The following is a 20,288-nucleotide window of genomic DNA, read 5'->3' on the forward strand; positions in this document are numbered from 1 at the left end:
ACAAAATAGGAGGTTAAAAAGTGATACTGGTTATTCCTATTGGGTAAACAAATTAGGATAAAAGAAAAAAAGATGCAAAAAATCCATCAAAACAATGTTGGTTTTAAGAACTTAGTTCCCTTCCACTTTTCTTAAAAATGATGGAAGAAGGGTACCCTTCACCTGTGTTTGTGCCCCTATTTGAATTAGTACTCTAATTATTTAGGTACTGCATACTACTCTTTGGTCAGGCTTCTTCATATCTACCATACTTAATACCCAGAGATTTTAAATGTAGGATAAAGAAAATCTTCCTAAAAAGATCCAAAGAAAGTAAATATTCTGTAAATAAAATCAAAAGGGAAGAGAAATAGACCTGTCGATAAAAAAACAATCTATACTTCTGTTAATAAGACATCTCTTACTCTATTAATAAATTAAGGTAGGACATCCATAAAGAATAAGTTTTTTTTTCTTCTGCTGAAAGTAGTTATGTAAAATTTTACCTTGCTAATTTACTGAGATGCTGCTCTTCAACAACTGGAGACACAGAATTATCCCCTGCAGTTTTCTGTCCAACACTTCCTGATGGTCCAACTTCTGATTGAAGACCTTTCTTGGCCAAACCAGCCTCTTCGGAACCTACACAATCTTTTCTTGCTGAAACCTCCAGAGATGTCAGAAGCTCAGCTTTTCCCTTCAATTTAAGAAGAAACAGCTAATATTATTACCACAAAAACAATCTCTATGGCAATTTGATTTGGTAGTTTGACCTAGTTACACACACACACACACACACACACACACACACACACACACACACCATGACTGGTTTCTAAGTTTTTATAATATTAGAATGCCACTCAATTTTCATGAAAATAATGACAATACAAAATTAAATATTTTTAATGTTCTTCTTCATGATCCTAACAAAATAAAACCCACTGATAAAAATTATATATTTTCAAACTTACTTTTTGAAGAAGCTGGGTGTCAGAATCTCCTTGCTGCAGCAAATTATCTTCTGGCTTCCAGGCCTCACCCAGATCTGCTCTGTCTTTTTCTATAACTCTTTCCTCTTTCTTATCATGTGCTCTTCCCAAATTTGGCTCAGGGTTTTCGAACTGCCTTCTTATCAATTGTGCTGGACTAGAAACATAAGTTTTATGTTCATTTCTAGAATGAAGTACAAATCATCTTGAAGACCAAAAATCAGAATTCTTTTTTAATGTACCAGTTGTTAAAACAATTTTTTACACAAACCAATCCTATGTTCAAAGGACTATATGTAAATTGGCTATGCTGATATGAAAGGAAGAAGATAAAAGCTTTTACAGTATAACATCCATTTTCTGTATAGCCTGGGAAATAGTTTTACAATAATATTAATCTTTGTTACTTTCATTGATTCTGGTTTGTGGTTTCATTCTACTTTAATTTTCAGAGTAATAACTAGAAAAAAATTCTAGTAGTTGAAGATGGATTTCATAATGGCACTTCAAACAAATGCTTCAACTGGGCTCTGAACAAATGAGCAAATGTACAGTGGTCATAACAAGCATAGATGGTCCTACTGGTTCACGAGCAGGCTTGAAAGCTAGAGTCTCTTCTCCTTCCACATGCTATCAGTTCATAGAAAAAGTCAGTGTCATAAGACTCTCAATAAAAACCATTTTATCTGCCAAAACATAGACAAGATTTAAACATTTAATAGAGTAGCCATAGCCTCCAAGGCAACCCAAGTCTTAAGGTTTCATGGGAAGAAATAATTGGCAAAGATGGGAATTCTGAATTAGAAAGCTTAAAATTAATATAAATGTGGATATTTATAAGAATAACTGGAGCCCTAACTGGTTTGGCTCAGTGGATAGAGCGTCGGCCTGCAGACTGAAGGGTCCCAGGTTCGATTCCGGTCAAGGGCACGTACCTTGGTTGCAGGCACATCCCCAGTAGGGGGTGTGCAGAAGGCAGCTGATCAATGTTTCTCTCTCATCGATGTTCCTAACTCTCTATCCCTCTCCCTTCCCCTCTGTAAAAAATCAATTAAAAAAAAAAAAAGAATAACTGGATATGTGTCCATCATTAATTCTCTAAATGATCTATATTAAAGATTATTCTTAATATTTCTAATAAATTATCCAGAAAGAGGTACTTAAGTTACATTTTCAAATGTATCTACCTAAGCTCTTCTGGCAGTGAAACACCAAGGAAATTCACAGAAGTTCTAACAAGGTTATGATGCTAATACATCTAGTGTAGACGAATGCATTGGGGAAAACAAATTCTATTTAACTGCAATATCCTATCTAATAAAGAGGGAATATGCTAACTGACCATCACTCCATCACAAAGATGGCTGCACCCACAGCTGAGGCCAAGTTCCCATAAGGAGCCTTAATGAGCAATCAGCAGGGACCTGAGGCTATGCCCTCCCCCTCCCCCAGCCCCCATGGGGCTTGACAGGGGAACTCAGGCCGTGTCCTCCACCCAGCAGGGCTTGACAGGGGACCTCAAGGTGTGCTTCCCATTCTGGTGCTGAGCTAGGGGACCTCAGGCTGTTCCCCCTGCCCCAGCACTGGGCCAGGGGACCTGAGGTTGTGCCTCCTGCCTGGCTGGGTTTGACAGGGGACCTCAGGCTGTGCCTCCCACCCAGCAGGGCTTGATGGGGGACCTCAATGTGCACTCCCAGTGCTGGGTCTGGGGAACTCAGGCCACGCCCCCACCCAGTGGGGCTTGACGGGGGACGTGAGGCTGTGCCCCCCTGCCTGGCAGAGCTTGATGGGGGACCTTAGGCCATGCCCCCCACCCAGCAGGGCTTGACAGGGGATCTCAGGCTGTGTCCCCCACCTGGCGGGGCTTGACGGAGGACCTCAAGGCATGCCCCCCGCCCTGGTCTGGGCTAGGGAACCTCAGGCCATACCCCCCGTCATGGCGTGGGCCAGAGGACCTGAGGCTACACCCCCTGCCTGGCAGGGCTTGACAAGGGTGGGACTGGCTGGGTATGGATCTAGCCCAATAGGGGGGTGGCCAGCCGGGTCTGGGTCTCATGTGATTTTGAGGTGCATGTGGGTGGGCGGGGACTTGACTCTGGGTCCCATGGTGAGCCCCAGACTCTGACAGGAGAAAGGTTTTCATATACATTTTACTAATTTTCTTTCATCTCTGACACTTCTATTATAGAGAAAGGGCAGATAGCAATATTAAATTATTTCCTCTAATTAATCTCCTTTTCATGTGCACAAATTTCATACACCGGGTCACTAGTAACCTATATATATAAAAGCCCAGTAGCCCTAACCGGTTTGGCTCAGTGAATAGAGCGTCGGCCTGTGGACTGAAGGGTCCCGGGTTCAATTCCGGTCAAGGGCATGTACCTTGGTTGCAGGCACATCCCCAGTGGGAGGTGTGCAGGAGGCAACTGATCAATGTTTCTCTCCCATCGGTGTTTCTAACTCTCTATCCCTCTCCCTTCCTCTTTGTAAAAAATCAATAAAATATATATTTTTTAAAAATCAATAAAATATATTTTAAAAATAAATAAATAAATACCCAGCAACCAGAATGATGGAACGACCGGAACAACCAATCACTATGACATGCATGCAGTGGTCAACTGGCCCAATCAGGGCCCCAATTGTTCCCCCCCCAACATCCCACGTCCCCTCCCCCCAGAAGGCCTGGCCCCCGATTGGACCCCTCCAACCTCAATCGGGGGCGGGACTAGCTGGCCAACCTCCCGCATCCCCTCCCCCTCACTGGCCCGGCCCAATCGGCTCCCATTGGAGTGGATTGGCCAGACCCCACCCGTGCATGAATTCTTTCACCAGGACTCTAGTCTAATTATTATCAAGTGTGATTATACAAAGGTATTTAAAAATAATATATATACTCAAGCTGCAATGTGCTACTGAAGTCAAAAGGGACAAGAAAATGCTATATATAAAAATAAACTAACTTAAAAACTGCATACAATATACACTCTGAAGAAAGTATCACTCAAGATAGAGCTTACGCTAGAATAAACTTCATAAAGAGAGAAGGTTAAAGCCAGTGTGGTTCAGTCGGTTGAGCATCATCCCGTGCATGGAAAAGTCACATGCCCAGGTTGCAGGTTTGAAACTCAGTTGGGGTGCATGTGGGAAGCAAACAATCAATGTTCCTCTCTCCCTCTCCTTTCCTCTCTAAGATTAGTAAAAACATATTTTTATTAATGGGGGGTCACTATGACACACACTGACCACCAGGGTGCAAACACTCAACACAGGAGCTGCCCCCAGCCCACAGGCCCCAGGCTAGCCAAGGCAGGTACCAGAGGGGTCCCCCTGATTGCCCCACAGATCAGCCCTGATCACCAGCCAGGCCTTGGTTGCAGGCACATCCCCAGTATTTTATTGATTTTTTACGAAGAGAAAAGAAAAAAGTAGTAAAAAAAATTCTAGTTCATGCCCTAGCCCAGTGGTCGGCAAACTCATTAGTCAACAGAGCCAAGTATCAACAGTACAACGATTGAAATTTCTTTTGGGAGCCGAAAACCGACTTCTGCACATGGGCCACAAAATTTCAATCGCACTATACGTGCACACCCGCAAATAGTATTTTGTGGAAGAGCCACACTCAAGGGGCCAAAGAGCCGCATGTGGCTCACGAACCGCAGTTTGTCGACCACTGCCCTAGCCGGTTTGGCTCAGTGGATACAGCGTCTGCCTGCGGACTCAAGGGTCCCAGGTTCAATTCCAGTCAAGGGCACATGCCCAGGTTGTGGGCTCGATCCCCGGTGGGGGGTGTGCAGGAGGCAGCCAATCAATGATTCTCTCTCATCATTGATGTTTCTACCTGTCTTTCCTTCTCCCTTCCTCTCTGAAATCAATAAAAATATATTTTAAAAATATTCTAGTTCATAATTATTACTTTATACTTTCATAAAATTTTCAAGATATGAAGTTATATAAAATTAATTATGTAAAAAACCAACTTTTATCTTTGGAAAGTTTAATGCTTTCTGATTTAAAGGCACACTCACCTCATCTTTTTATTTAAAACATTAATTTTGTTAATATGAAGGTTTTCTACAAGAGCCACGTACCTCTGATTTTCATACATTCTTCCTTCAGAAACTTTGGCGGATATAACTTCAATTTCAGTTCCAATTTGATAATTTGGCTGAAATGACAAAACTATACTTGTGTATTTTTTTAAAACAATATACTTTCTAAAATATTTTGAACATTAAGGCATTTAGGTTTTTAAAATGAAGACTCAAACTGGATATGTTCATGATTTGCTGCCCAAAACATAATCACCTAATTTAGAAAGTTTAAGAGATTTTTGCAGTAATATGTTTAAATGATGCTTTTAAAAGTGCATAACCATCTGTTATGAACCCCCACAAAAGAAGTTTAATGTTGTTTTTAAAAAATCAGGAGGTTCAAATAAAAATTACAATCACTTTAAATCTACATTTTTACTATAACAGACAGAGAAAAGGACAGAAAAACAAGAACTGTTGAAATGGACATTACATTACTAAGATTTGCTTCTAATATCACAAGAGCCATCAGTAAGAGATGGTTTAACTATCATTCAAAAGAGCAGAATGTTTATGCAGCAGTTAAAAATAATGTATCCCTGTATTCTTGACAGAGAAAGTCAATTAATATATTAAGAAAAACAGTCGTCACAAAATAACATGCATGTAATCATTTTAGTATTTAAATTTACATATGTATCCACATATGCATGCATGGGGATACATCTGATAATATACAACAACAGTTTTTCAATGGTAATCTCATGGTGGTCAGATTTGGGGTAGTTATTATTTTGTATTGATTGAAGATTTTCACAATGAATAGTTCATTAGTAAGGAAAAAAATAAACCTATATTTACTTTTTTCAAAATTCAGAACGGTAAATCTGAAACAAAACTAGATATATTACATAATCACAGAATAGAATAAGTGTCAAATTACATAAGACAAGCCTGAGCTATCATTTAATGTTTTAATTTGAATTAAAAGGCTCAACTCAATTACATAAAAATAACTCACCACACTCAGGAATTTCTTTTCAGTTTCATCTTTTTGTAATTTTTTCCGTTCTTTCTGAACTATGCCTTTGGCTTCACCTTTTTCTACCATTTGCCTCTGTCCAGCCTTCTTTATGTTTGGTCTAGGTCTCTGAAGGCGGCCCCTAACTGGTCGAGTAGTATGGATAATACTTTCCTTCATTTCTTGTTGAAAAGTGTTTATATCATTATGAGTCCTAGAAAGAAGGACAAAAAAAATAGAGGAACTTGACTATAAAAATATGAAAACTACTATAAAAATGTAAAATATGAGTATCCTCTAATAAAATTACCCTGTCAATAACAATTTACTTTCTGATTATAAATATACCTTCCTATCTAATAGAAGAATAATATGCAAATTGACCATCACTCCAACACACAAGATGGCTGCCCCCATGTGGACACAAGATGGCCACCACAAGATGGCCAGCAGGGGAGGGCAGTTGGGAGGGACCAGGTCTGCAAGGGAGGGCAGTTGGGGGCGATCAAGCCTGCAGGGGAGAGCAGTTGGGGGGAACCAGGCCTGCAGGGGAGGGCAGTTAGGGGTGACCAGGGCCACAGAGGAGGGAAGTTGGGGGTGACTGGGCCTGCAGGGGAGGGCAGTTGGGGGGGGGAGACCCAGGCCTGCAGGGGAGAGCAGTTGGGGGGACCAGGCCTGCAGGGGAGGGCAGTTAGGGGTGACCAGGCCTGCAGGGGAGGGCAGTTAAGGGTGACCAGGCCTTCAGGGGAGGGCAGTTAGGGACAATCAGGCTGGCAGGGGAGCAGTTAGACATCAATCAGGCTGGCAGGGGAGTGGTTAGGGGGTGATCAGGCTGGCAGTCAGAAGCGGTTAGGGGCAATCAGGAAGGCAGGCAGGTGAGCAGTTGGGAGCCAGCAGTCCTGGATTGTGAGAGGGATGTCCGACTGCCCATTTAGGCCCGATCCTACCGGGATTGGGCCTAAACGGGCAGTTGGACATCCCTCGAGGGGTCCCAGATTGGAGAGGGTGCAGGCTGGGCTGAGGGACACCCCCCTCTGTGCACGAATTTCATGCACCGGGCCTCTCGATTTTATAAAAGGACATATTATTTCAATTATTAAAAGGTAATGAGCCCTAGCCGGTTTGCTTAGTGGTAGAGCGTTGGCCAGCAGACTGGAAGGGTCCCAAGTTTGATAACACCTGGTCAAGGGCACATACTAGTACCTCGGTTGAAGGCTCGATCCCCAGCCCCAGGTCAGGTTGCATTTGGGAAGCAACCAATTGGTGTGCCCCTTTCACATCAATGTTTCTCTGTCTCTCCCTCTCCCTTTCACTCTAAAAATCAATGGAAAAATATCCTTGGGTGAGGATTTAAAAAAAAAAAAGGTAATGAATTTATATGAGGTACATACAATATTCATATTCATAGAAAGAAAGTACAATCCTGGTTGCCAAGAACTGGAGAAAGGGAGGAAAGGGGAGTTATTGTTTAATGGGTACAGACTTTTAGGTTGGGAGAACAAAGTTCTGGAGATGGATGGTGGCAATGGTCATACAATGTGAATGTACTTATGCCATTAGACTGTACACTTTAAAAAATGGTTAAAAGCTAAGTATCATGTACTATGTATTTTATCACAATTTAAAAATATATATATTTTAATTGATTTCAGAGAGGAAGGGAGAGGGAGAGAGAGATAGAAACATCAATGATGAGAGAGAATCAAGGATTGGCTGCCTCCTGCACGCCACGTACTGGGGATTGAGCCTACAACCCGGGCACGCGCCCCTGACCGGAATCGAACGCGGGACCCTTCAGTTCGCAAGCCAACACTCTATCCACTGAGCCAAACCAACTAGGGCTTTTACCACAATTTTTTAAAAGACAAATAATAACTTATATACATGTATTTTTTAAATGCATTGCTTTGTGTAAGATCTTAAGCAGTGAACAGTGAACATAAGCAGACAAGCATAAAAAGGTGTTGAACTCAATCTGATTTTCAATTTTACAGGCAGTCTGCCGTATGAATAAAAATAAACCATGTACAAAATTCTTTATATTCACTGTTAAAATACATTAATATATCTTAATTTTAAAAAAAAAAGAAATATTTGAAAGAACTCTGTCTTATTTTAGATTTTCAAAGGACTATCACTGTTTACCCCATAGAAACAAGTAATTCCTTTTCCTGGGCTTGTGTAGACTGAGAGGCCTCTTCAGATTCACAAAAACTTGAAGGTGAAAGGTTCTTTTCTGTCAGTTCACATGGTAACATCCCAGCCTCCTCCTGCCTATGATCTGATTTGTCTTTTTCTCTTGATGTCATCAGGGAAGACGCATCCTAGAAAGAGATTAAAAATAATTTCATTGAGGGTGGCAAAGTATAGGGAAATAGGAACTTTCATATACTATTAGAAAAATAAATTTGTATAGTCTTTGTAGAGAACAATGGGACAGATCTATTAAAAATTTTATTTTCCAGCTATTCTACTTCTAGAAATGTATCTTATAAAAATATTCAAATAAGTACTGAGAAAATTATATAAAAGGATTTTTATTATAGCAATATTGTGTGTGTGTGTCCCGCCACCAAAAAAAAAAGAGAGAAAAAAAGGGCATTACACTAAAGAAAATACAAATAAAAAAATTGAAAACAACACAAATCTATCACTAGGGGACTGAATAAATAAATTATAATTTCTTCATAATATAGTAGATAGAGCTATTTAAAAGATAAATTTCTAAATACTGCCCTGGCCGATGTGGCTCAGCCAGATGAGCGTCATCTATGCTCTGAAAGGTCACTGGTTGAATTCCTGATCAGGGCACATGGCCAGGTTGCAGGCTAGATCCCCAGTCAGGGTACGTGTGTGAGGTAGCCAATCGATACCTCTCGTGCATCAATGTTTTTCTCTCTCTCTCTTTCCCTCTCTCCTTTTCTTCTTTCCTCCCTCCGTCCTTCCCTCTCTAAAAATCAATAAAAACATATTTGAAAATTTCTAAATACTGATCCAAACAGATGTTCACAGCCCTGGCAGGGTGGCTCAGTAGGTTGCAGTGTCATCCTATACGGCAAAAGGTTACGGGTTCAATTCCCAGTAAGGGCACATATCTAGGTTGCGGATTCAATCCCGTCAGGTGTGTATGGGAGGTAACCAATCTATGTTTCTCTCTCCCCCGCCCCTCCTCTCTCTAAAACATTAATAAAAACATATCCTCAGGTGAGGATTAAAAAAAAAAAAGATGTTCACAATATTGTGTTAAGTGGAAAAAATCAGAAGGCGAGCTATGATGTCATTTTTGTAAAACAATGATATTTTGTAAAACAATAATAAATATTTTATTATTTATATAATATGTAACTATAATATTAATTATATAATATGAAAAGTCTGTGTTGCCCTGACTGATGTCGCCTGTTGGTTAGGCGTCATCCCATGCACCAAGGTGTTGCTGGTTCGATTCCCGGTCAGGCTAATGCCCAGATTGCATGCTCGATCCCCCGGAGCAGGGCATGCCAGAGGCAGCCAATCAATGTTTCTCTCACATCAATGTTTCTTTCTCTCTTTCTCTCCCTCTCCCTTCCTCTCTCTTTAAAACAGGGGTGGGGAATGTAAGGCCTGCAAAATCATTTGGTCTGGCCCTGCCAAAGCATTAAACCTGAGTTAACTAAATGTTTGCAGGCTAATTTTTAAGTTGATAATTTTGTATGGCCCAGAATGATGTTATAAATATCCAAATGGCCCCTGGCAGAAAAAAGGTACCCCAACCTTGCTCTTAAAAAGCAATTTAAAAATCTTTAATAAAAAAAGTGTCGGTGGGTAGATTCAAAATTGCTACATGATTAACTTGGCAAGGACAGATGGAACATTATAGGAGACTTTCACTATTTAGATTCTATATTTTTTCCAATTTGGAATTTTTATAATCAATAAAATAATCAATAAAAAAGTGATTTATCTTTTAGAATATAAGATTAGAAGAATAAAATTCAAATGTTCAAGTACAATAAGAACTAAGCTATTTTAAGAAGCAAAATAAGAACTTTAATTCAAAAAAGTACTTTACATATTTAAAATACTCAATTTATGAGTGTTATTTCATTTCAAAGTTTGTTTTTTTAATATATTTTTATTAATTTCAGATAGGAAGGGAGAGGGGAAGGGAGAGACAGAAACATCAATAATGCCAGAGAATCATTGATCTGCTGCCTCCTGCACGCCCCCTACTGGGGGATCTAGCCTGCAACCCAGGCACGTGCCCTTGACCAGAATTGAACCCAGGACCCTTCAGTCCGCAGGCCAACACTCTATCCATTGAGCCAAACTGGCTAGGCTGGTTTGCTGTTGTTTTTTTTAAATATATTATTGATTTCAGAGAGGAAGGGAGAGGAAGAGAGATGGAAACATCAATGATGAGAGAGAATCATCAATTTACTGCCTCTGGCATAACACCTACTGGGGATCGAGTCTGCCACCCCAACATGTGCCCTCACGGAGAATTGAAACACAACTTACTGGTTCTTAGGTCAATGCTCAACCACCGAGTAACAATGGCTGGGCTCATTTCAAAGTTTTTGATGCTATATCACATAATCTTAATTTATGAACCAAGTAAGTAAAATATCTCCTTTAACTCTTAACAAGCTCTTAACTTTATTTTTAAATCCTCACCCAAGGATATGTATTTTTAATTGATTTTAGAGAAAGGGAGAGAAAGGAAAAAAACATCATCGATGTGAGAAACATCAATTGGATCAAAGCCCCAACCTGGGTATGTGTCCTGACCGGGAATCGAACCCGAGACCTTTCAGTGCACGGGACAATGCTCCAACAAACTGAGTCACACTGGTCAGAGCCAAGCTCTTAACTTTTTATTTCACCTTCTCAACAGAGTGAAATAAAAAATTGTCATTCCCATTTTCCCTATGAAGAAACTGGTTCATCATTTGGCTATCATCACACAGCAAACAAAGGTCAGAACTTGAACTACATACAGCCCAGGCTTCTTAAATTCCTTCCATGACATACTTGCCCATCATAGAGATTTGAGATTCTTACACAAACCATGTGGAACAATGAGGCACATTAAATACAGCTACAACAAAATCACACATGGTAAAAATTTTATGAGGAAATACTTGTGAAATTTCAATTCCAAGTGTTTTACTTTATGAAATAAAACAAAAAAGCCTGTATCTTAAATATCACTCACATATTGAGAAGGGAGAGTGTTCATTTGTTCACCATCCTGTTGTATCATAATAGTCTCTATTTTATCCATTTCCAATTTCTTCCCAGGTACATATTTTTCTGCTTCCATAGTCTCTCTTTTTAAAGCTGCTCTTGATAAGTTTGGTTTTGGTCTTTTGAATCGACTTCTCATAAAAGGTGCTGGCTTAAATGGCTTCTGTTCTTGAGGAAGAGATTTGCTTTTGGAACAAGGATTATCATGCTTTAGAATGAACTGGAGGGGCAGTGGGAGAGGAATCTTAGGACAACCTTAGAGATTGGCAGTAAATATTTAATTCTGATTCTTAACAGGAAAACAAATTGGACTATTTGGTAGATTCTGAAAAAATGAGTGGTACAACCCAGATAGATATAAGCCTACGAACTATATCATCTTTGCACGAAGAAAATATAGGTTTGTCACACCCGTATGATTTAAGAGTATATGTTATATACAACTCTATGTTAGTAATTCTCACAATCACTGTCAGAATATCCTCAATCCTCTCTCCCACTCTTCCCCAAACTAGCTTAAACTCGCTAACACTATGCTATAGATTATGTCTTGAAATTTTACTTAACATAATTGCAAATATAATTTTATATGCTTTTTCTTTAACAGCACACAGACCTATAAAATTATACCTTGAATTAATATCTGAAAATTGCTCTGGAACATCTGCAGATGGTGTCACCTGGTCTTCTGTTTTATCAAGTTCAGAAGTCTTCAGAGAAGTCTTCCAATGACTCAACTGGCTGGACACTTCCTTTTCAGTATTTCCCTTTTCCTCTACAGGTGTATGCACCACAGATAGGACTTTATTGCTAATGTTCTGGAAGAACAGTCACAGTAAATCAGCACATATACAAGATTCCTTGAGCATCTCAAACAAAAATCCTACTATATTCTAAACACTTTTCTTTAAAAATTCAGAAGTTTAGTTTTTTTAATTTTTAAATAAAACAAAATTTTAAACGTTAAAACATAAAATTCCGTTAACTCTTCTTTACAGATTGCATATTTATATTTCCAAGCCACAAATGCCATTGCTGTCCGTTCAAAAAAAAGTCCTTGAAAAATGTTAGAATAGGATGAACTTCAAATAACTGAAAACTTTTAATAAAAATAACTTTTAAAAGTGGAGTAAATGGGGTGGGACAAGAAAAATAAAGAAAAGCTGATACATTTATAGTCAAAAGAAATAATTCCAATTTCATTTATTCCTTTTATCTAAAAGAGTAACTTCAAATTGACATTAAGAATAATATCTTTTCCACAATTAAAAAAATGTTAATTATTCTTTTTTCTTTGAGGTCCCAAAACATAGAATTTAGGACTAAGAAAGACTTTGGGCTTTAGAGATTTTAAACATTGTTGGACTCAGAAATGCAATTATTTTTATAATGTTTCTCTGAAAGAGCATTATAAAAAAATGTTTAGGGATGGAAAAGTACATACTTTGATATTTAGTGAAGGCACAGCACTACAATCAGCACTTCTGCTCTGCATTAAATCTGTCTCAGTTTGTAGTGAGGTCCCAGTCTCCTCTGGTTCGTTTTCCCTTAGAGAAATATCTATTTTTTCAGTTTTTTCCAAACCTGCCACCATTTCTTCTGTAGTGCTAATCTCTTCTGATCCAATTTTCCTCAAGGAAATTTTTCTTCCCGTTTCTTTCAAATCTGCCTCTGTTACCTTAAAGACAGCCATCTTTTCCATCAGAGAAATGTCTCTTTTCCCAATTTCTTTCAAATTAATCTCCCTTTCCCCTATGGCACTGATCCCCACTAGTACCTTTTCTCTTGAGAAAGTTTCTTTTCCAATTTCTTTCAAATCTGTCTCTACTTCTCCTATAACTCTGTCCTCTGGGGCCTTTTCCTGTATGGATATTTCTCTTCTCCTGGTTTCTTCCAAATCCGTCTCTCTTTCCTCAGTGGCATTAGTCATAGTCACCTCCAGTATCTCTTCCCTTGGAGAAATCTTCTTTCCAGGTTCTTTCATCCCTGCCTCTGCTTCCCCTACAGTGTTGACCTCTGGGGCTTTTTCCTGTGTGGATATTTCTCTTTTCTCTGTTTCTTCCAAATCCGTCTCTCTTTCCTCAATGGCACCAGTCACCTCTAGAATTTTCTCCCTTAGAGAAATCGCCATTCCAGTTTCATTCAAATCTGTCCCCACATCCCCTAGAGTGTTGACCTTTGGGGCCTTTTCCTGTGTGGATATTTCTCTTCTCTCAATTTCTTCTAAATCTGACTCTCTTTCCTCAGTGGCATTAGTCATAGTTACCTCTGGTATATCTTCCCTTGGAGAAATCTCCATTCCAGTTTCATTCAAATCTGTCCCCACTTCCCCTACAGTGTAGACCTCTGGGGCCTTTTCCTGTGTGGATATTTCTCTTCTCCTGGTTTCGTCCAAATCCGTCTCTCTTTCCTCAGTGGCATTAGTCATAGTCATCTCCGGTATCTCTTCCCTTGGAGAAATCTCCCTTCCAGGTTCTTTCATTCCTGCCTCCGCGTCCCCTACAGTGTTGACCTCTGGGGCCTTTTCCTGTGAGGATATTTCTCTTTTCTCTGTTTCTTCCAAATCCGTCTCTCTTTCCTCAATGGCACCAGTCACCTCTAGAATCTTCTCCCTTGGAGAAATCTCTCTTCCAGTTTCTTTCAAATCTGACTCTGTTTCCACAGTGAAGTCAATCATTTCTGGTTTCTTCTCCCTGAGAGAGATGTCTCTTCTCCCAGTTTCTTTTAACTTTGACTCAATTTCCTTTGTAGTGCTAGCCTCCACTGGTACCTTCTTCTCCTTTGATGAGGTTTCTAGTCTTGCTGCTGTCTTTTTCCCAGAAACAACAATCTCCTCTGGAACCTCTTCCTTTGAGGAAATGTCTCTTCTTCCAGTTCTTCTTCCTATATTTGGCTTTGGTTTCTGAAATCGATTCTTTAGAACTGGAACCTGTTTGAGTATATTTGCTTCATTATCCTCTTGAATACTATAAAAGGAAAAGACACAATTAAATTTTAAACCAGATTGTCTGTTGAAGAGATGATGGTTGAGAACTCACTAGTGAAACACGAGTGACTCTCGAATTAAAAAATAAGAAAATTAAGAAAGCCCAAGGAATCTTTGAGTAAAATTTAAAAATTAAAAGGGAGCCCGGATAGTGTTGCTCAGTGGTTTAGCACTGAAATATGAACCAGAAGGTCATGGTACAATTCCCAGTCAGGGCAAATGCCCAGTTGTGGGCCCACCCCCTGGTAGGGGGTGTGCAGGAGGCAGCCGAGCAATGATTCTTTCATATCACTGATGTTTCTATCTCTCTCTCTTCTTCTCTGAAATCAATAAAAATCAAATTAAATTACAAGAGAGCCCTGGCCAGGTAGCTCAGTTGGTTAGAGCGTTGTTCCATATGCCAAGGTTGCAGGTTCAATCTCTGGTCAGGGCACATATAAGAATCAACCAATAAATGCATAAATAAGTGGAACAACAAATTGATGTTTCTCCCCCCCCCCCAAATCAATCAATAAATTAAAATTTATAAAACAAAATTAAGTAGAGAATTTATTAAAAATAATAAATTTAGCCAAAACCAGTTTGGCTCAGTGGATAGAGCGTCAGCCTGCGGACTGAAAGGTCCCAGGTTCGATTCCGGTCAAGGGCACGTAACTTGGTTGCGGGCACATCCCCGGTAGGAGGTATGCAAGAGGCAGCTGATTGATGTTTCTCTCTCATCGATGTTTCTAACTCTCTATCCCTCTTCCTTCCTCTCTGTAAAAAATCAATAAAATATATTTTAAAAAAATAATAATAATAATAATAATAAATTTAAATTAAAATCAAGAGGAAAATTTCATCTTTTGAAAATATGGTAAAATTTTAAAATAATAAATTATCTATTTGCATAGAGACATATATAAAGAAAAAGTCATCAGTAAGGTCAATTAGATTAGCAGCTAATTGGCCCTGAATAGTTTCCTACTAATTGTCATTCACACCATTCTTCACAAACACTGTCGGAGAAAAACTCTCCAGGCTCTACAATGTAGCTAGCCCAATTTGTGTCTGCTATTCCTACATCTTTGCCCCTACTATCATTTACACAGACATATGACTTACCATAGAGTTAAAGGACCCACTTATATGGCCAGACTTGACTGGCATCCCAAACAGCTGGATGGAGGCATGATTTGAAAAAGATACAGCCTTATGACTAAGAACTAGGTTCACACCTCCTCACTTTTAAAAACAATTTAAAATGATATTTCCTGTATAGACATTTCTCTAAGAGAATACAAAATGGGACTAAAAGGAAGAATTAAATGAACAGTATTTGGCAGTTTCCTGAGTGTTACTGGGCATTTCAGCAATGATAGTCTGAACAAGTGTATACAACAGCTTTTTAAAAATGAGTTAAAGCTGCCCTAGCTGGTTTGGCTCAGTGGATAGAGCATCAGCCTGCCGGCTGAAGGGTCCTGGGTACAATTCCAGTCAGGGGTACATACCTCAGTTGCAAGCTCGATCCCTGGCCCTAATCGGGCCATGCAGGAGGAAACCAATCCATGTGTCTCTCTCACCTCAGTGTTTCTCTCGCTCTGTCTCTCCCCCTCCCTTCCACTCTCTCTAAAAAAATCAATGGAAAAATATCCTCGGGTGAGGATTAACAAAAGAAAAAATTTTTTTTTTACTTTTTAAATTATTTATAACTATGTTAGTGCTTGCTTGAACTTGTCTATGTCCCAACCTATCTTTCTTTGTTGAAACATGTTTTTCAATGCAATTTTTGATAACACAAGACAGGTTCTTAGTATAAGACTAATTTTCAAATTGTACTTGTTTATGTAACTGAGGTGTTTTTCAACTATCATTAACTTTAGTAATAGATGACATTCAATGTAAAATTAATACCAACTGGTAAAGAAAATTTAATTTAGTTAGTTCTCAGTGGGTTTTATTCTATTTTCTGACTTAATGATACTTTTCATCTCCATCCAGAAATATTTAGCTTTTAGTGAGGTTTGTGTACTAGCAACCTTGGTTTGGTTATCATGGGAAAAGATAAAATCTATATATATAAAAGCCTAAGCAACCGAACGACCAGTCACTATAACACGCACTGACCACCAGAGGGCAGATGCTCAACACAGGAGCTGCCCACTGGTGGTCAGAGCAGCCCACCAGATGGGCGGCAGCCACTCACTCCCTCAGTAGTCCTACAGGTCCAATCTCTGGAGAATAGTACAGGCACCAACGGACCAGCACTGCCAGCACGATCCTGACAGCTCTGCTGGCCTCCTGGAACTCGGCCTCAGGCACCGTGGCCGCTTTTCCTCCCTAAACACTCCACAAGGAAGAAACTATATAAAACGCCAGGTGGCTCCCAACAACAGGCGCGAATGTCAGCGGGATGGATCCAAATCCCAGGCCGGCAAGGGTGTCCCATGGCCCGCTCAGAGGGCTGATCACATCCCAGCCCCCCACCCTACCACCCTGGAAACTCCACCCATGCACAAATTCATGCACTGGGCCTCTAGTATCATTATAAAGTCACATTTTAAACACTAGCATATTCTTAAAACATATAAATGCTTTAAGCAAAAGATTTATTAATAATATCATTACTTTAATATCAATTCAGATTTTAAGATACAAATACACAATGTTACGATTATATTCCATGTGCTTAAATAGCCTCCGAGTAATCAAAGGTCTTTGATAAACTTTACTTTTATGGATAATAAGTACCACATTACTTGGAGTTCATGAACAACCAATCAACAAATAGTTCTAAGCACCTACTACATGCCAGGAAGGCATGTGTGAGGAACTGGGAATACAATGGTGAATGAGGCAGATCTCCTCCTATAGGGCTCATATCACCTGCATAATTAACTGAAGAGCAGTACCCGAGATTAGAAATCAGATATGAAATTGTACTGAATTATTCCTCAACTTAAAACAGATAATGGATCCACAACTCTCCAAGATCACAGAATTTAAGGAAAAAGGCAAAGAAAAAAGAGGATCATAACTGGAGAAGATAGAAGAAGAATGTGCACACAATTACAAATCTACTTCATGGTCCACGTGTGTTTTTCTAAAATACAGTTTAAGAATCAACAAAGTATAAACATCCATAAAATAATCATGAGTGCACAGGATGCCAAATTAGCCTAGAGAAATGTTTTAGATATATTTCCTAATTTATATAATCAAGAAGAATTTTTAATGCATTCTTCATCTCAGAGTCTCTTTCTTTATTTTCTCTTTCTCTTACATAGCACCTTGACAGTTCAAAGTGTTTGGGAGGGAGGAGAACTGCCTATTAGATACAAAGAGACATATGGTTTGATAAAACATAGAATCTTAGAATTGTTTTTAAGAATGTTGGAGATTCAAAGACCAGAAAGACCACATGATAAAACAGAAAGGACACTGCCTTGAAAAAAAAATAGTTGTTGAGATCAGACTGGTTATCCTATATAGTAAAAGCCCACAGGACCCAGGCCAGCAAAGGCGGGTACCAGCGGGGGCCCCCTGATCACCCTGCCTGTCGCCCCACCGATCAGCCCTGATCACCGGCCAGGCCTAGGGACCCTACCGGTGCACAAATTTCGTGCCTCTAGCTAGTTATAAACTAGGGTTCTAAAACCCAAAGACCACTAAGAGAAAAACTTAATTTTCTACCAAGCCAAGATGAACTATTAAATGGAGTTTGGTTTAGCCCTGGAAGGTGTGGCTGAGTTGGTTAGAGCATCATCCAGTACAACAAGAGGTTGCAAGTTCGATTCCCAGTCAGGGCACACACCCAGGTTGCGAGTTCAATCCCCAGTAGGGCCACATCTTGGAGGCAACCAATCAATGTTTCATTCTTGTATCTGTGGTTCACTCGCACTCTCTCTCCCTCTTTCTCTCCCTTCCTCTTACTCTAAAAATCAGTAAAAGCATGTCCTCTATAGAGAGAGCTTTTTTTTTTTTTAATGAAGTCTGGTTTAAACAGAAAAAAAACATAAACAAAAAATCCAAACTGTCAGATATCAGATATCTATATCAGATACGTACCAAATAATGTCACTGTACAGAATTCTACCCAGAGATTCTGTGGCAGAATAGAAAAATAGTTTGGGGGTGGGGGAAGGCAGTATAGGGAAATAAGAAGCAAAAGAATAGAGGAAGAAGTGAAGAATAAAGAAATTTTTCAAATATAGATCTTTATAATAGTTCAGGAAACCGAGCTTTCACTCTCAGGTTAGGTAGTAAACAGGCTAATACAGCTATAATAAAGTATAAAATAAGCCAGATTTTAAATGGAAAGACTGGAAAAATATTAATAATTGTTGAAACTAGATAGTAAGTACATGGGAGTCCATTAGTCTATGCTCACTGCTTTTTGCACATTAAATATTTACAAAAGGAAAAAGAAATTAAAGTATATTAATAATTCCATTAATCTGGTTTGGTGCCCTCCAGAGGGGAAATAACAAATATAAAAGAGCTTTGGCTGTGAGAAGTATGGGTTTTTACATATAAGTTTTACATAAAATTTATGTAAACCTTAAATAAAGGCAATATGGGATCAATCTAATCTCAAAAATCAAAAATACTAAAAAAATAAGAAACGTTATCACATTTGGACATAGACATATGATTTAACATGCATATTAAATGGTAACCCCATCCATGTGAACTCAAGGTCTAATTTATGATGAGTAGCTCTTTTCAAATCACCCAAAACTGACAAATCGACATGAAGGCTATGACATAAATTGCCTTGAAAAATGATGTTATAGCCCTAGCTGGTTTTGCTCAGTGGAAAGAGCATCAGCTTGCAGACTGAAGGGTCCCAGGTTCAAGTACGGTCAAGGGCACATGCCCAGTTTGTGGGCTTGATCCCCACTGGGGGCATGCAGGAGGCAGCTGATCAAAGATTCTCTGTCATCACTGATGTGTCTATCTCTCTCTCCCTCTCCCTCCCTCTCTGAAATCAATAAAAACATATTTTTAAAAAAATGAAGTTATATTTCTAAAAACTAGAGGCCTGGTACACGAAATTCGTGCACAAGGGGTGGGGGGGGGGTCCCTTCAGCCGGGCCTGCACCCTCTTGCAATCCTGGTCCCCTTGGGGGATGTCCGACTGCCAGTTTAGGCCCGTTCCCACAGGGATTGGGATCGGGCCTAAACCGGCCGTTGGACATCCCTCTCACAATCCGGGACCGCTGGCTCCTAACCGCTCACCACTCTGCCTGCCTGCCTGATTGCCCCTAAACATTCACCTGCCTGCCTGATTGCCCCTAACTACTCGCCTGACTGCTTGATCGCCCCAACCACTCTGCCTGCCTGCCTAATCGCCCTTAACCGCCTCTGCCTCAGCCCCCGTCACTGCGGCTTCATCTGGAAGGACATCTAGAATGACATCCGGAAGGTCATTCGGCTGTCCAGTCTAATTAGCATATCACACTTTTATTATTATAGATATTATGTAACTTGATATATAAAAAAATCAAGTCTGATTTGCTTGTTTTTAAAAATTAACAATTTCTAAAACTTTATACAAAAATCTTAAAATTATATAATCAGTAAGATGATGCTTACCTTGGACATTCATTAAGAGACTTGGGCTCATCTGGTTGCACATTTTGAAAAGAAGTATCTTTTTTTCCAGATTGTGAGGTGATGTCACATGACTGATCTTCTATTTGTTCAGGAATCTTGATAATGAAGACATTTTTTTAAAAAGTTTTAGTTTTCAAAATGAAACAACCATTTATAATGTCCAATTTGAGTACAAAGAAAACAGTAACATTTCAAAACCATAAAATGATAGTCCAAAGATGTTGGTTTTTTTCTTTAGATATCTTAGGAAATTTCATAAGCCACACCTTTTACCTCATCTCAAAGGCCCCATTTTCCTCCCAATCAGAAAGCAAGTAACTGCTTTAGTCTCACCTGTAAGAATTATACCCTGGGATCTATCTCTCTGAATCTATCTTATTATTATAATCACATTACAGACCTTGGAAATTATGCCAACTGTTACCCTTATCACAAAGACTAGTTATTAT

At 39.4% G+C, this 20,288-nt stretch overlaps 1 protein-coding gene across 5 annotated transcripts in view; it reads right to left on the bottom strand.

Moving 5' to 3' along the window:
- Positions 1-20,288, bottom strand: part of BDP1 (BDP1 general transcription factor IIIB subunit) — a 111,020-nt gene that overhangs the window by 38,512 nt on the left and 52,220 nt on the right. For 4 of the 5 annotated variants that reach the window (XR_013961293.1, XM_080681828.1, XM_080681826.1 and 1 more), the window contains 9 exons: positions 19,819-19,934; positions 12,700-14,221; positions 11,886-12,073; positions 11,224-11,440; positions 8,172-8,350; positions 6,027-6,240; positions 5,063-5,139; positions 954-1,128; positions 486-676 (listed from right to left, as the gene is read on the bottom strand). Coding sequence is in view for 4 of the 5 variants with exons in the window: in XM_080681828.1 (XP_080537954.1) it covers positions 486-676; positions 954-1,128; positions 5,063-5,139; positions 6,027-6,240; positions 8,172-8,350; positions 11,224-11,440; positions 11,886-12,073; positions 12,700-14,221; positions 19,819-19,934 (2,879 nt within the window). In the remaining variant the exon portion in view is untranslated. The remainder of the gene's footprint in view (positions 1-485; positions 677-953; positions 1,129-5,062; positions 5,140-6,026; positions 6,241-8,171; positions 8,351-11,223; positions 11,441-11,885; positions 12,074-12,699; positions 14,222-19,818; positions 19,935-20,288) is intronic. The other variant, XM_080681827.1, reaches the window with a different exon arrangement.

Source organism: Plecotus auritus, assembly GCF_963455305.1.
Source record: "Plecotus auritus genome assembly, chromosome: 7".
NCBI lineage: Eukaryota > Metazoa > Chordata > Mammalia > Chiroptera > Vespertilionidae > Plecotus > Plecotus auritus.